General features: G+C 46.3%; 1 protein-coding gene across 1 annotated transcript; it reads right to left on the reverse strand.

The window, feature by feature from the left end:
* Positions 1–11,324: 11,324 nt before the first annotated feature.
* On the reverse strand, positions 11,325–12,500 carry LOC136663167 (terminal nucleotidyltransferase 5C-like). Its single transcript, XM_066640147.1, has one exon. The coding sequence runs from the start codon at positions 12,498–12,500 to the stop codon at positions 11,325–11,327; it is 1,176 nt and encodes a 391-aa protein (XP_066496244.1).
* Between the last annotated feature and the right edge of the window lie 185 nt (positions 12,501–12,685).

Consider the following 12,685-nt stretch of genomic DNA (forward strand, 5'->3'; position numbering starts at 1 on the left):
AACGGAAAGGCAGAGGCCAATACGGTTGGTTCCAGCGGCGTCGCAGGAGTTGCCAGAACGTGACTGTGTTCAGCCATGAACTGCCTCGGGGACTCCGGCTCCGGATTTTGCCTCGAGGTTGACTCCTGAAGCCTTTTCCACAACTGGATGTAGCCACAAGGCAGTGGAGCTTTGGGATCAGAGTTTTCCTTCTCTCAGATGAGCTGCCTTCCCAGGCTGATGAGTTCCATCTACCCGGTGGCTGTTTAGTCACCTCTTATGACAAGTACAGCCAAACCGAGGGCCTATTCTTATCCCCTAATAAAGTATTCTTATGCTTTATTAGGAAAGCAGAAAAGGAGACATTTGAATGCAGAGGTGTCCCTAGAAGCCCTGGCAGCCGGAGCAGTGGCATCACATAAAGCGTCTTATGCTTCCTCCTCTGGGGAGAACCCAGAAGTGATGGCCTTGTGTCATTTCCAGTGGCCCCTCTTAGAGGAGGGGTGCTCAGTGTGGCAGCTTTACACCCACATGCCTTCTCCTGTGGCGACTCCCCCTTGAAGGGGCTCCACTTGAAGGGAGTACCACTGAGCAGAAGGAATGGAAGACACGAAGCCTGCAGTGTTCCCTCCCACAGGTGAACCATATGAGGCGCAAAGCAGTCATGCACCCCCCCCATTGGCATAATATCCAGGGCATGTGCTCCTCCCTTGTTACGCCTTTGTTTGAACATAGAGACAAGTGACACTAATAAAATTTAACATGACTACCTAGACATAGGTCCTGCCCAGAAAGCTGTTCACTAATAATTCCTCTGTTCATTCCAGGGGGCCAGAGGGGTGGCTGGTGATGTACAGAAGGCACACATACCAGTGCTGGAATAGATACATACTGGTTCAAAGTACAGTGATGCCTCGCAAGACGAATGCCTCGCGCAACGAAAAACTCGCAAGACGAAAGCGTTTTGTGATTTTTTTGGTGACTCGCAAGACGAATTTTTCTATGGCCGTGCTTGACAAGACAAATTTTTTTGCTTTTTTTTTCGTTTGTTTGTTTTAAATCGCACTTCGCAAGACGAAAATTTTGCAATACAAAACGACTCGCGGAACGAATTAATTTCGTCTTGCGAGGCACCACTGTAGTTGGCTCCTAATATTGGATTTGGAGGGGAGATCCAGGTTTTAACCTTCTGATTGGCTAAAGTAAAAGTGGGAAACCTGGAGTTAGCGTCCCTTGGCCACAGCCACGTGGACAGACTTGACCAATAGACAGGTGTGAGCATAACCCAGAAAGTTTCTACCTGGCTCCATATCTCACAGCTGGGACCAGAACGTCTGGTGTACTTAATGCATGCCTAATCCTCTCTGATGGATATGCAGGTTATTCAAGTCAAAATAATGGAGCTATACAAAGTGCTGAAGATAAGCCACCTTCCTGTTAAACACACGAAGTCTTTTCCGTTAGAATGAAAGGGGTCCCTTCATTCCACTCCATCTCACAAAATTCAAATTATTGCATGATAACCTATCAGGGTTCCTGTAAGGATAGCCTACATGCTGTACGGGGGAGTTGATTTTTTTTTTAATTACCAAAAAAGGGGGAAAAAATAACAGACACAATATATGTGAATATTAGGGCAGGAGGTCTGGTCTAGAGGGTTGAGCCTCCGTTTGCCTGAAGATAACATCCGAAGGTCACCAGTTCGAGGCCACTGGCACCGTGAATGGTGAGACCTTGAAGCAGCTGACAAGCCCAGCAGAGTTATTCCACCTGCTCTTGGAGAGATGAAGGAGCTGCTTGTCAGCCTGCGTGGGAGGAATCTGGAGGCCAGAAAGTGATAACAGACCATAAAAGATCCATCTGAAATGTTGTGGTTCTTGAAAGATAGAACCTTTCTTCAATTGTAAAAATCCCTACGGGGATTTAGAACAGCCTGCCTATGTAAACCGCCTTGAATTAAAGTCTGAGGAGAAATCTGACGACCAAGGAAGGCAGTATATAAATGCCTGTATTAAGTATTAATTATTAATATTTACTCTTCCCTTGTATTAACACAATGTGCAACAGAATCAACTGTGAAAACAGCAACACTGACAGCTGCGATGGAGTTGAAGAAGAGTCCACTTCCTCCTCCTCATGAACATATGGATGAACATATGGATGACATCATATCAGGTAAACAAGAGGATGGCATAGCTGAAGCCCAGTAGAACAGTGGTTCTCAAACACTTTAGCACCAGCACCCAGTTTTCAGAATGAATCAGAATGAATCTGTCGGGAACCACTGGAAGTGATGTCATTAACCAGGAAGTGATGTCATGGTCAAAAGCGACATCATCAATGTAGGCTTCAAACCTAAGCCACGATCAGCCAGAGGTCCCATTACTCAGTGTGTTCATGCTGTTATTTTGCATAGCTTGGAATTCAAATATTCCAGCTTGGAAGTCAAAGCAGAACAGAGACTTGGATCCTTCTCCAACCACACAGCCCTCTCCCCTTTCCAGTGTCCCGTTGTCGTCATCCCCCCCCCCAATCAGGGCAAAGCACCATACATCTCTCTCAACTGCAGCCCACCTGCCCAGCAGCTCTGTAACCTGTTATGTTCAGCTCTGTCTTTTCAATGGCAGCTGAGCTAGGCGCTATGCGACTCGCTTAAAATTGGCTTGCAACCCACCTAGTGGGTCCCGACCCACAGTTTGAGAAATGCTGTAGTAGAATAATGGAAACGTGACTGAACAACAAAATCGCATATGTGAATTGAGTACCTTTTAAGTTGAAAACTTATGTTTGTCCTGGGCTGCTTGATACAACTGTTCCAACTGTCCAACTGTGCGGGCCTGAGCCTTGAAACAAAATGGTGGTGGGAGTACTGCCATGATTTATCTGAGGTCAGGTTGTGGCCCCAACACACCAGTTGAAGACCTTTATTCTACTGTATGCATGATATGTTTTAGTCTGTTGGATATTAAGGATGAGGCAGCTGGGGGGGATGGATTGCACTTTTGTCAGCAATGAACAATGCCTCCCCCATGGCAATATTTATGGAATACTGAAAAAAGGAATGAACATAAGAACCTAAGAACATAAGAAGAGCCCTGCTGGATCAGGCCAAAGGCCCATCTAGTCCAGCTTCCTGTATCTCACAGCGGCCCACCAAATGCCCCAGGGAGCACACCAGCTAACAAGAGACCTGCAAGGCTTCCTGGGAATTGTAGTTTAAGAACATAAGAAGAGCCCCACTGGATCAGGCCAAAGGCCCATCTAGTCCAGCTTCCTGTATCTCACAGCAGCCCACCAAATGCCCCAGGGAGCACACCAGACAACAAGAGACCTGCAAGGCTTCCTGGGAATTGTAGTTTAAGAACATAAGAAGAGCCCCACTGGATCAGGCCAAAGGCCCATCTAGTCCAGCTTCCTGTATCTCACAGCGGCCCACCAAATGCCCCAGGGAGCACATCAGATAACAAGAGACCTGCAAGGCTTCCCGGGAATTGTAGTTAAGAACATAAGAAGAGCCCCACTGGATCAGGCCATAGGCCCATCTAGTCCAGCTTCCTGTATCTCACAGCGGCCCACCCAATGCCCCAGGGAGCACACCAGATAACAAGAGACCTGCAAGGCTTCCTGGGAATTGTAGTTAAGAACATAAGAAGAGCCCTGCTGGATCAGGCCAAAGGCCCATCTAGTCCAGCTTCCTGTATCTCACAGTGGCCCACCAAATGCCCCAAGGAGCATACAAGAAAACAGACACAACGTGCATCCTGGTGTCTTCCTGGAAGCATTGCTATAAATAAACTTTGCTCACCCTCCGGAATCTCCCCCCTCTTGCTTTTCATCAGCTTCAATTGTTCTCTATTACCAGCATATAATCACACCAGATTGGCTGTGTGTCATTGTGAGGTCATAGCTTTCACAGCACGTTGATGTCACGGCGTCCATGACATGATCCCTGATTAGCAGGGTCATTGTGTAGAGAAGCTCCAACGAAAGAAGGAGAATGATACCACAGCAGTAGTGATTGCAGGTGGGCACCCGTGGGTGGGAGGTGGGGACAGAAATACCAGAAAAGAAATATTCTCAGAAGTGATTCCCTGTACGGAGCAGAGGGTTGGACCAGATGATTTCCATGACCCCTTCCAACTCTTAACATTCTATGATTTTATTTTTGAGGAAAGCATTTCCAATCTCCAAAAGCCTGCAAGCCTGGATACAAGATAATCATATGAATCACTGTTATGCTGGAAATTGTAGGCTCTTGTATAGCCTCAGTGGCCCAATCAACACTGCCTAAGAAGAAGAAATGGATGAATTTGTATTGACAAATAAATCAGATACTTGAATTAAAAGCAGGTACATTTTTTTAATGATCTTTCCCCAAATACCCAAAGGCACTAGTCAATATACGAACCAATGACTTACAGACAGACATGATCAATACAATTTTTTTTTGTAATATCACATTTTTTTTTCTTTTGCACAACTTTAGATGGCACATCAAGCAAGTTACATTCTCACAGTACAACTCCATTCCCAGACCTCCACACCAGTGTCTGAGATGAGTACAAAACAAAACCACCCCATGCTGACTCAGACATGAAGATTCTATGGTAAGGTTTGGTTTCTTCCATTCCCAGGAATGTTCAGATACAAGCTTGGGCCAACATTCATTCATGGTGGGGCACATCTATGCAGCATCTTCCCCACACTCAGTGCTGCAGCAAAGTCTAGCCCCCCATAGGATATTAAAAAAAAAATAAATTACCAAACCCATCAAATAACTAAACAGCCCAATCCTAGGCATGTCTACTCAGAAGCAAGTCCCATTGAGGTAAATGGAGCTTACTGCTGGGAAAGTGTGCATAAGCTTGTAGCCTGAATTAGACTGAGGAGGGCTGGCGACAGAGTGACAGTTCCAATTCTGAAGCCATGTCTAATAAATTTGCTTGCAAAGGGGGGGTGGGGAAGAAGAGAAATGTGTTTTATTTTACAATTTGATGTATTTCTCCTAATAATACCAATTATGGATCCAGTTGGGTGTATTTTTGTCAGCAAGTTGGTATGTGAGTGTAACATTTTGACAGCAAACAGAGAAATATCACTTCCAAAAGAGGAATTCTGAAATGTTGCTGAGAGTTTATTTGGTGCAATGGTTTGGGTAAGTGTTGGGTGCGCTTGACCTGCGATAGGCACTATTGCCAATGTGGCCACTGGGAGTAATGGCTAGGAGTAAAGTGTGCCCTCACTCATCTGTGCTGTGGGAATTCTCTTATGTGCTAAAGTCCTGCATCATCTTCTAAATCAGGGGTGTCAAACGTAAGGTTCAAATGCGTCCCCCAGAAGCAGTTTATCCAGCCCCCTTTATAATTGGGCTCTCCCCACTTGATAATTGGGCTCCCTAATATGAAAATATGAACAAGATTTGCACATTTTTTTTCTCTTCTGTCATTTGCAGCTCATGAGTTTCTATGTGAGAACAAAGTGCTTATTTCTGGTCATCGTCTGCTCAATGATGTCACTATCTGCTTAACGATGTCACTTCCTGCCCTCAGCAGGCGCCATGAATGCCAACTTCAGCCCCCTGTATGAAACGCATCTGACGTGCCTGTTCTAAATGGATGCCTGGAACACGTGCACTGAAGATGGCTATAGTTTGACATCAGGGTGGGAAACTGACAGAGCAGCGCCAAAACCACTGCAGGGCAAAAGTCCCCCAACTGGATCTCAATGGGATTTGCATGGAAAATGCCCAGTCTAGCCACTCCCAACATGCACACCACCCCTTCAGAAAATAAGCAGGTGATGTGCATTTCCCCATTCACTTCAGTGGAGAAGTCGGTTCGGTGCATGTATCTCTTTGAGTCTCCCCTCTTGATTTGAATGAGAGCCCTTGAGGTTGCACTATATCAGGGTCACTTTCACTGCTTGCATGGAAGTGCTCGCAGATGAGGCCTGGTACCTAATGGCAGCATCATTGAGTCATTCAACCCATTCATTTGTATGATTGTCCCGTCCTCCCCCCCACTTTTTTCTTTTTATTCAACACAGTGCTTCCCAGGTTCAACCATAACATGATAAGCATATCATCCTGATAGAGCAGGGGTGTCCAAAGTTTTTGGCAGGAGGGCCACATCATCTCTCTGACATTGTGTCGGGGGCCAGGAAAAAAAAGAATTAATTTGCATTTCAAATTTGAATAAATTTACATAAATGAATGTATTAGAGATGGACCTTATATGAATAAATGAAGGTCTTGCAACAGCTCAAGGACTATAAAAGGCCTTGCATAAAGCAAGGCTGGCTTTTTGTTCGCTGCCACTGCTGTATCACAGATGTGAAACAGCAAGCAGTGGAGGGAGCCCTTGTCCCATAGCTCACGCGAGAGGTTGAACATTGTGTCGGGCCAGCATGGGCTCCAGCAAGTCACCAGAGGGCCAGAGGCTCATTGGAGACTGGGGGCTCCCTGAGGGCCGGATTGGGAGCCCCCGAGGGCCGCGAGTGGCCCCCGGGCCGGGGTTTGGACACCCCTGTGATAGAGGACACTCTAGAGGAGGAGGAGTGAAACATAAGGCTGGATGTGGCCCCTGGAAGCTCTTTATCCAGCCCCCATTATAATTGGGTGCTCTCAGACCCACCTTTCCAGCAGTGCTGCTTCTGCCGAGGTTTTAGGAGGGACAGGCAGAAGGAAGGCAAGGAATGCTGGGGGAGGGGGCAGAACAAGAGGGGGGAGAGGGGAAGACACTGCCTTGGGAAAGCCGGAGTCATCCCTTTGCAGGCCACCTCTTAGCTGCTGAAAGGGCAACCCATGTGACAATAGGATCAACATTTGCACATTTTCTCTTTTGCCATTTGCAGCTAATTCTATTTGACAACTTATTTTTGGCCACCATCTGCTTCATGATGTCACTTCTGACCCACATCGGGCGCCATGAATGTTACTCGGCCTGCTGTATGACGTGAGCTTGACACCCCTGCTCCGGAGCGGGGTTTTAGCCATTGTAAAAAAACCGACTCATATTAGGTTACAAATTACATTCTAAACAAACAAACAACGCACACAAAAGATCCGCTTTCAGCCATACAATTAGAACAACAGAAAGTCAAGGATTTAGAGTCATCTACCTATTTAGCTATATTATACATCTATTTTGTAAGTAAGTAAGCACTTCAAAGTAGACCTTAACACACATGGCCTGACAACATTACTCCAAGCTGTATCCTCTGTGATCATTTTCAGATAGCAGTGAATTAAAACCAGGCGTTTGTATCAGAATGCAGACAGATTGCAACACGGTTGATAGCCAGGTAACACAGAAACATAGATCTCAAGGTATATATATACTGTCAGTGAAAGAAAAAGTCGCAGAATGAACACTTGGTGTAGATTTATACCTGACGCTGATAAGATGGTGGACTGATTTCTACGCTCACCGGGCTGGTGATTCCCATGCCTGGTGAAGGAACATGCTTACTCCAGTTCAATTGACCATGCACGTAAGGTAGGATGGGAGGCAGGTATTCATGTAAAGGCCTGATTCACATGACTTCCATCTCAGAAAAAGGAAGGCGGGTCAAACTAGGCACACACACTGATGTGTCATAACGTATAGAGAGATGGGCAGCAGCTCTGCACAATGGAACTGCATGGCCCACACTGGGACGCAAAGAGGATGAGCAACCCAATAAGCGCAAAAACCAAGACATAGATAAGATGCACCACCAGGGACACATGCAGTATATATTCTGTAACAATAAATTAGGGGGTGGATTCAGACTAGGGACAGATCGATCTCTCTGTTTGCTCTACATCTGACCACACAGTTTTTTTCCCCCCCTGTGATTTTCATTCTACTCTCTCTCCAGTTGTTTTTTCGTCCACAAAAAGATCCATATTGAAATATGAATGATTCTCCAATTATTTTAATGCATTTCCTTCTCAGGCAACTAATGCAAGAACATCATCCCGTTGGCTGCTTCACTAGGTGACGATATAAATTCCCTATTTCCCGCCCCCATCAGAATCAACACTTCCTTAAACAATTTCCCGATCTGCTTAAGCTTATCGGCAATAATATCACTTATGAAATGTTTTACAAAAGGTTAATTTCATTTGTATGTACAGATATATCCTCTGGTGACATTCATTTGCTACCTCTATGTAAGAAAAGACCTTTTGGAATATATTAAGAGCTTCACTTTATTCCTGAGACTTTGATTTTTTTTGCATATTGGTGTCTTCCATACTATCTAACATTTGACACAGATTTATCATTACGCATCTTCTTAACCAAAAACCATTAATGCTGATGGGAGTATAGGTTGGGCATCCCTTAGTCGAAATACTGAGTATTCCGAAATACGGAACCTTTATGAGCACCGACATGTTGTTTTTACCTTTTTGCCTAAAGAAATAAAATTGCAAACCTTCTTTCATGCACAAAACTTATTAAAAATATAAGTTTAAAATTACCTATAAAAATATTGGTATAAAATTACCTTCAGGGTATGTGTATAAGGGGTATATGAAACATATATGAATTTTGTGTTTAGACTCAGGCCCCATCCCCAAGATCTCTCATTATGTATATGCAAGTATTCTGAAATATGGAAAAATCCACTATCCAAAATGCTCCTGGTCCCCAGTACTTTGGATAAGGGATGCCCAACCTGTATTTCTTGACTACTATGGAGCTGAGTTCCAGACCTGCTGGTACATAGACTTGATATATAAAGGATGTAAACATCTCTCTTATCTATTTTTAAAGTCCCCACCCCTGTGTTGATCAGGATGTAGCCAAAATGGGATTACCCATGAAGACGATGAAGGTTTGGGGTTAGTTGAGCTCCAGAAGGTTGCAGAGGGTTAAGACTTCAAAGGGGGAAAGAAAAAGGCAATCAAAGCAGGGAAAAAAGATCCAAATGCGTTGCTTTCAGGGAATGGACGAGTGGGAAGAGCACTAGCGGAAAGGAAAGGAATTTCTTTCATTGTCAATATCATTAGCAGCAAGATTTTGTACAACATTTTATGGGTCTCTCAGTGAATGCCGGGTGGGGAGGGGAGAAGCCACACGGGAGACAAAAGCTGCAATCCTAACCACCCTTTCCGGAGAGGAAGCCCCATTGAACAAAATAGGACTCACTTCTGAGTAGGTTCGGTTAGGCTTGTGCCCCCTAAGAATAAAAATTGACAACATGAGAAGGTTTGAAATTGAGAGAGGCAGAGAGAAAGCTGCCTCTTCAAGACTTAGGACTCGCCCTCAGCCCTTGCGACCTAACAACATGAGCCAGAGCTTGTTTAAAGGAAGCCTCATCGAGTCCAGAGGGACTCACTCATAGGGAGATGTGCATACTACAGTATTCCATTGTGAGACCCAACTTGTCAGGTGCATCCATGCACCTGAACATGGGGCCGCTGTTATAAGACTGCACGCATGGACACCAGTGGGGTCTCCATTGAGGGTTGCACTCCTCAGAACGAAAGTCAAATAAAGGAATGCAGAGGTCCCCAAACCGGGGAGGGGGTACAGCCCCTGTGGGCTGGTGCGGTGAATGCGCAGGGGCGGTGTGGGGCATTGGCCACCTGAGCTACCTGGCAGTGAGAACCTGAAAACCACAGAGGCTTGGCTTGGTGGGCAGAACACCATGCACAAGCTTTTCACTGCACGAAGAGCCCACCCTGAGTCTCTTACCTTCATTTTCAGCATTGAATTGGGTGCCAGGAACATGGAAGTAATTGGTGGTGCCATCATCACCACTTACTTCTGGGTGCCGAGCTCCAAGCCTGCAGCACGGAGGGCGGTGTGATGGAGGTACGTTTGGGGACCACTGCTTAAGAGTGATCATCAAACTCTAGCTGGCACTACAAGGCGCACTTAGTGAATTATTCCCCTGGCTACAGTATCCCTCAAAAATCAAATTCCAGAAGCAAAACCCCAATGTGTCTAAAAGCCAAGCCGGACTGAGATTTTCGGAAGGGGGTTTGCACTCTTCTGAGTGGCTGAACCTCGGATCTTCTGCATGCAAAGCATGTGCTCCACTCACTCAGCTCCACCCACTCCCAGGACTCCCTTGCCTTTGAGGGGTCAGAGTATCAAGAAGTGGACCAATTGGTTTAAAGGACTTGTGCCGAGGGGACAAGATAATGGTAGCGTCCTGCTCAGCGGCCAGGAATCCTCTTGCAATTGTACACTTTGGTCTCGGCACTACACGTATCACAGGAATTGGGTGGTGTTGTTTTTTTTTCTTTATCTCAATATATTAGAAGGTCTCCTTTATGAGCCCCATTGAAGTGAATGGGAGGCTCTCATGAACACTACCGTTCAGACCTTCCTAAAGTGGAGACTTTTCTGAAGGATAGTGTCCTACTTATTTTCTTGTGGGATACAGCCTAGGGGGTCTTGTGCTCTAATTTATATGCACCCCCCCCCACCTTTATTCTTGGGCATATCCCATCTTCTGAACCAGGGAACAAGCAAAAGCTCTGGATGCCTTGGCAAGAGAGGAATGGCGTCATGAGCGAGACTCTCCTGCTCCGGTCCAGGCATGCCATAGACTCCCGGAACCTGTGCCACTTACAACATCCATTCTGCTGATTGGCTACTTGCGGCCCAGTCAGCCAAAACTGCTGTCATACACACACACAGACATGCATGAACACTTTTAAGACATTGGCCGATAAACTTGACTCGCAATCATTCAAACACACAATTCACTAAACACGTACTTGAACATTTCGTGAGCAGCTGAAACAGACATTTCAAGTGCTGGAACTGGTCGCAGGTGCAACTTCCAGAGAGTGACGGTTGCAACATACTACAGTACAAAGCTCTTTGCGGATTGTGGATGGTTGGCAATGTTGCACATACACAGTGGCGTCGCTGGGGGAGGGGTGCGGGCCGCACAGGAGAGGGGGTGACACCACTACTGGCCAAAACTTCTACAGTCTTGGTATTTTCGAATAATACAGTCATATTATACATCGACTGATGCGTAATTTCATGCAGAATGCAATGAAACAAACCACATTCTATTCTATCAAAAGTTATAGCCAAAAAACCAGCAGGGGTACCACAATGATGGCACGTCATTATGCCCCCTGCCCCACCCACTGCAAGCTCTATCATAGGGGGTGATGCGCCGGTCTCCCGCACCGGGCGAGGCAAACCCTAACGACGCCATTTCGCGAGCATTGCCCCCGCCCCAAAAACAAAACGAACAATGTCCTGCAAATCAAAAGTGATAGAACAACTTTGCTTGAACCGGGGCTTTATTTTGGACGAGAGCTGGAACCAAGGATTGGTCGGGAGAAGGTGAGCGTTGGATGTAAGGCAAGGAGGTGAGGTGGTTGTCTACACCATGCCGCTCTGCACGTGTATGTGAAAGGAGTAGGGCTGGTAGATAATGGGGGGCTGCCCGTGAGCAATATAGTAATTGTTGAAGTTCCTGTCACTGATGTACGGAGCAGGCTGATAGTAGCACGTGACGTTGGCTGCGTTGGGAATGATATTCTGTTCTCCGAGCACTTTGAGAGCCAAGAGCGTGATCATGTTCAGCGTCTGCCTCCGCTCATGTCCCATGAGGCAGACGGTGCTGTCGTTGACCACCCCACGCAGCGTCATCAGGTAGTCGTATTTATTCTTCTCTTCCCCGATGAAGTGGTTGCGCAGGTAAGACTCAATCTTCTGCTGTTGGTCCGCGACATCAGGGAAATCAATGAAGAACCTAGAACACATATACCGTTCCAAGGACTTGATTTCTGCCTCGTTGGCGGGCTTAAAATCCCGAACTAGGAGGTTGCTATATTTCAACAGGCCTCCTCCGCGGATTTCTTCAGGGTTCCTGGTGGCAATCAGTTTGTACTTCAGGTGGTCCATGGACTCCCTGAAGTCTCCGTACATGCTCTCGGCAATGACGGGCGGATGACGGTCTTCGGACAGCTTGCCGTCTGCGTCGCCGTACGTGGCCAAAACCGAGTCCAGGATAATCTGAAAGGAATCAACGCTAAACTCGAACTGCCTCCTGAGAGAGTTAACGAATTTGAGCTCCACATTCTTGCCGCTGTTATTGGACAAGGAGATGAGGCTCCAGCGATCGTGGTCTGTCGACACTTTCACCATCTTCTGCACGTAGGCGTCCTTCATGGTCTGTGCCGTGATCTTTTCCTTGTTGACGCATTTTGGTAAGAAGTCCAAGAGGCAATTCAGGACCGCCTCTTTAACCACCTGAAATTCTTTCTCGCTCGGAAGCTCCACACCAAAAATGATGTCCAGGTCCTTGTAGCTGGTCCCATTCTGCTTAACAAGGATGTGGCTGGCTGTGGAGCCATTCAGGCGGATGTCGCGGACAGCTATTTTCTTCTCAATCAGCTGCTCCCGGACGACACGAATGATGTCCTTTGGTTTTACCTCCAGCGTCGGAAAATTGCCTCTTCCATGAATGGGTATCACCTCGGTCAGCACTTGATCCAGTATGTTAATCTGTTCCCAGGTGAGACAACTGAATCTCCGATCTAAACCCTCAGTCATCGTGAAATCAGGTGGCAAACTAAAGAGGAAGCACAAGGAAAACAGTCAGAAAAACATCACAAATGGATTAAGAAGCTCAGGAAAGCGCAAATGCTCACAGTATGATTAATTCCCAACCCCTCCCTAATTTAATTGCCTTAACACATTTGATCTCTGTTTTTGTTTTGTTCCGTGGGATAGACTTG

This window comes from Tiliqua scincoides, chromosome 12 (assembly GCF_035046505.1).
Source record: "Tiliqua scincoides isolate rTilSci1 chromosome 12, rTilSci1.hap2, whole genome shotgun sequence".
NCBI classification, from domain to species: domain Eukaryota; kingdom Metazoa; phylum Chordata; class Lepidosauria; order Squamata; family Scincidae; genus Tiliqua; species Tiliqua scincoides.

Bases quoted from the DNA above. Each gene is read 5' to 3' on its own strand.
- LOC136663167 (XM_066640147.1), bottom strand. From the start codon at position 12,500: ATGACTGAGGGTTTAGATCGGAGATTCAGTTGTCTCACCTGGGAACAG.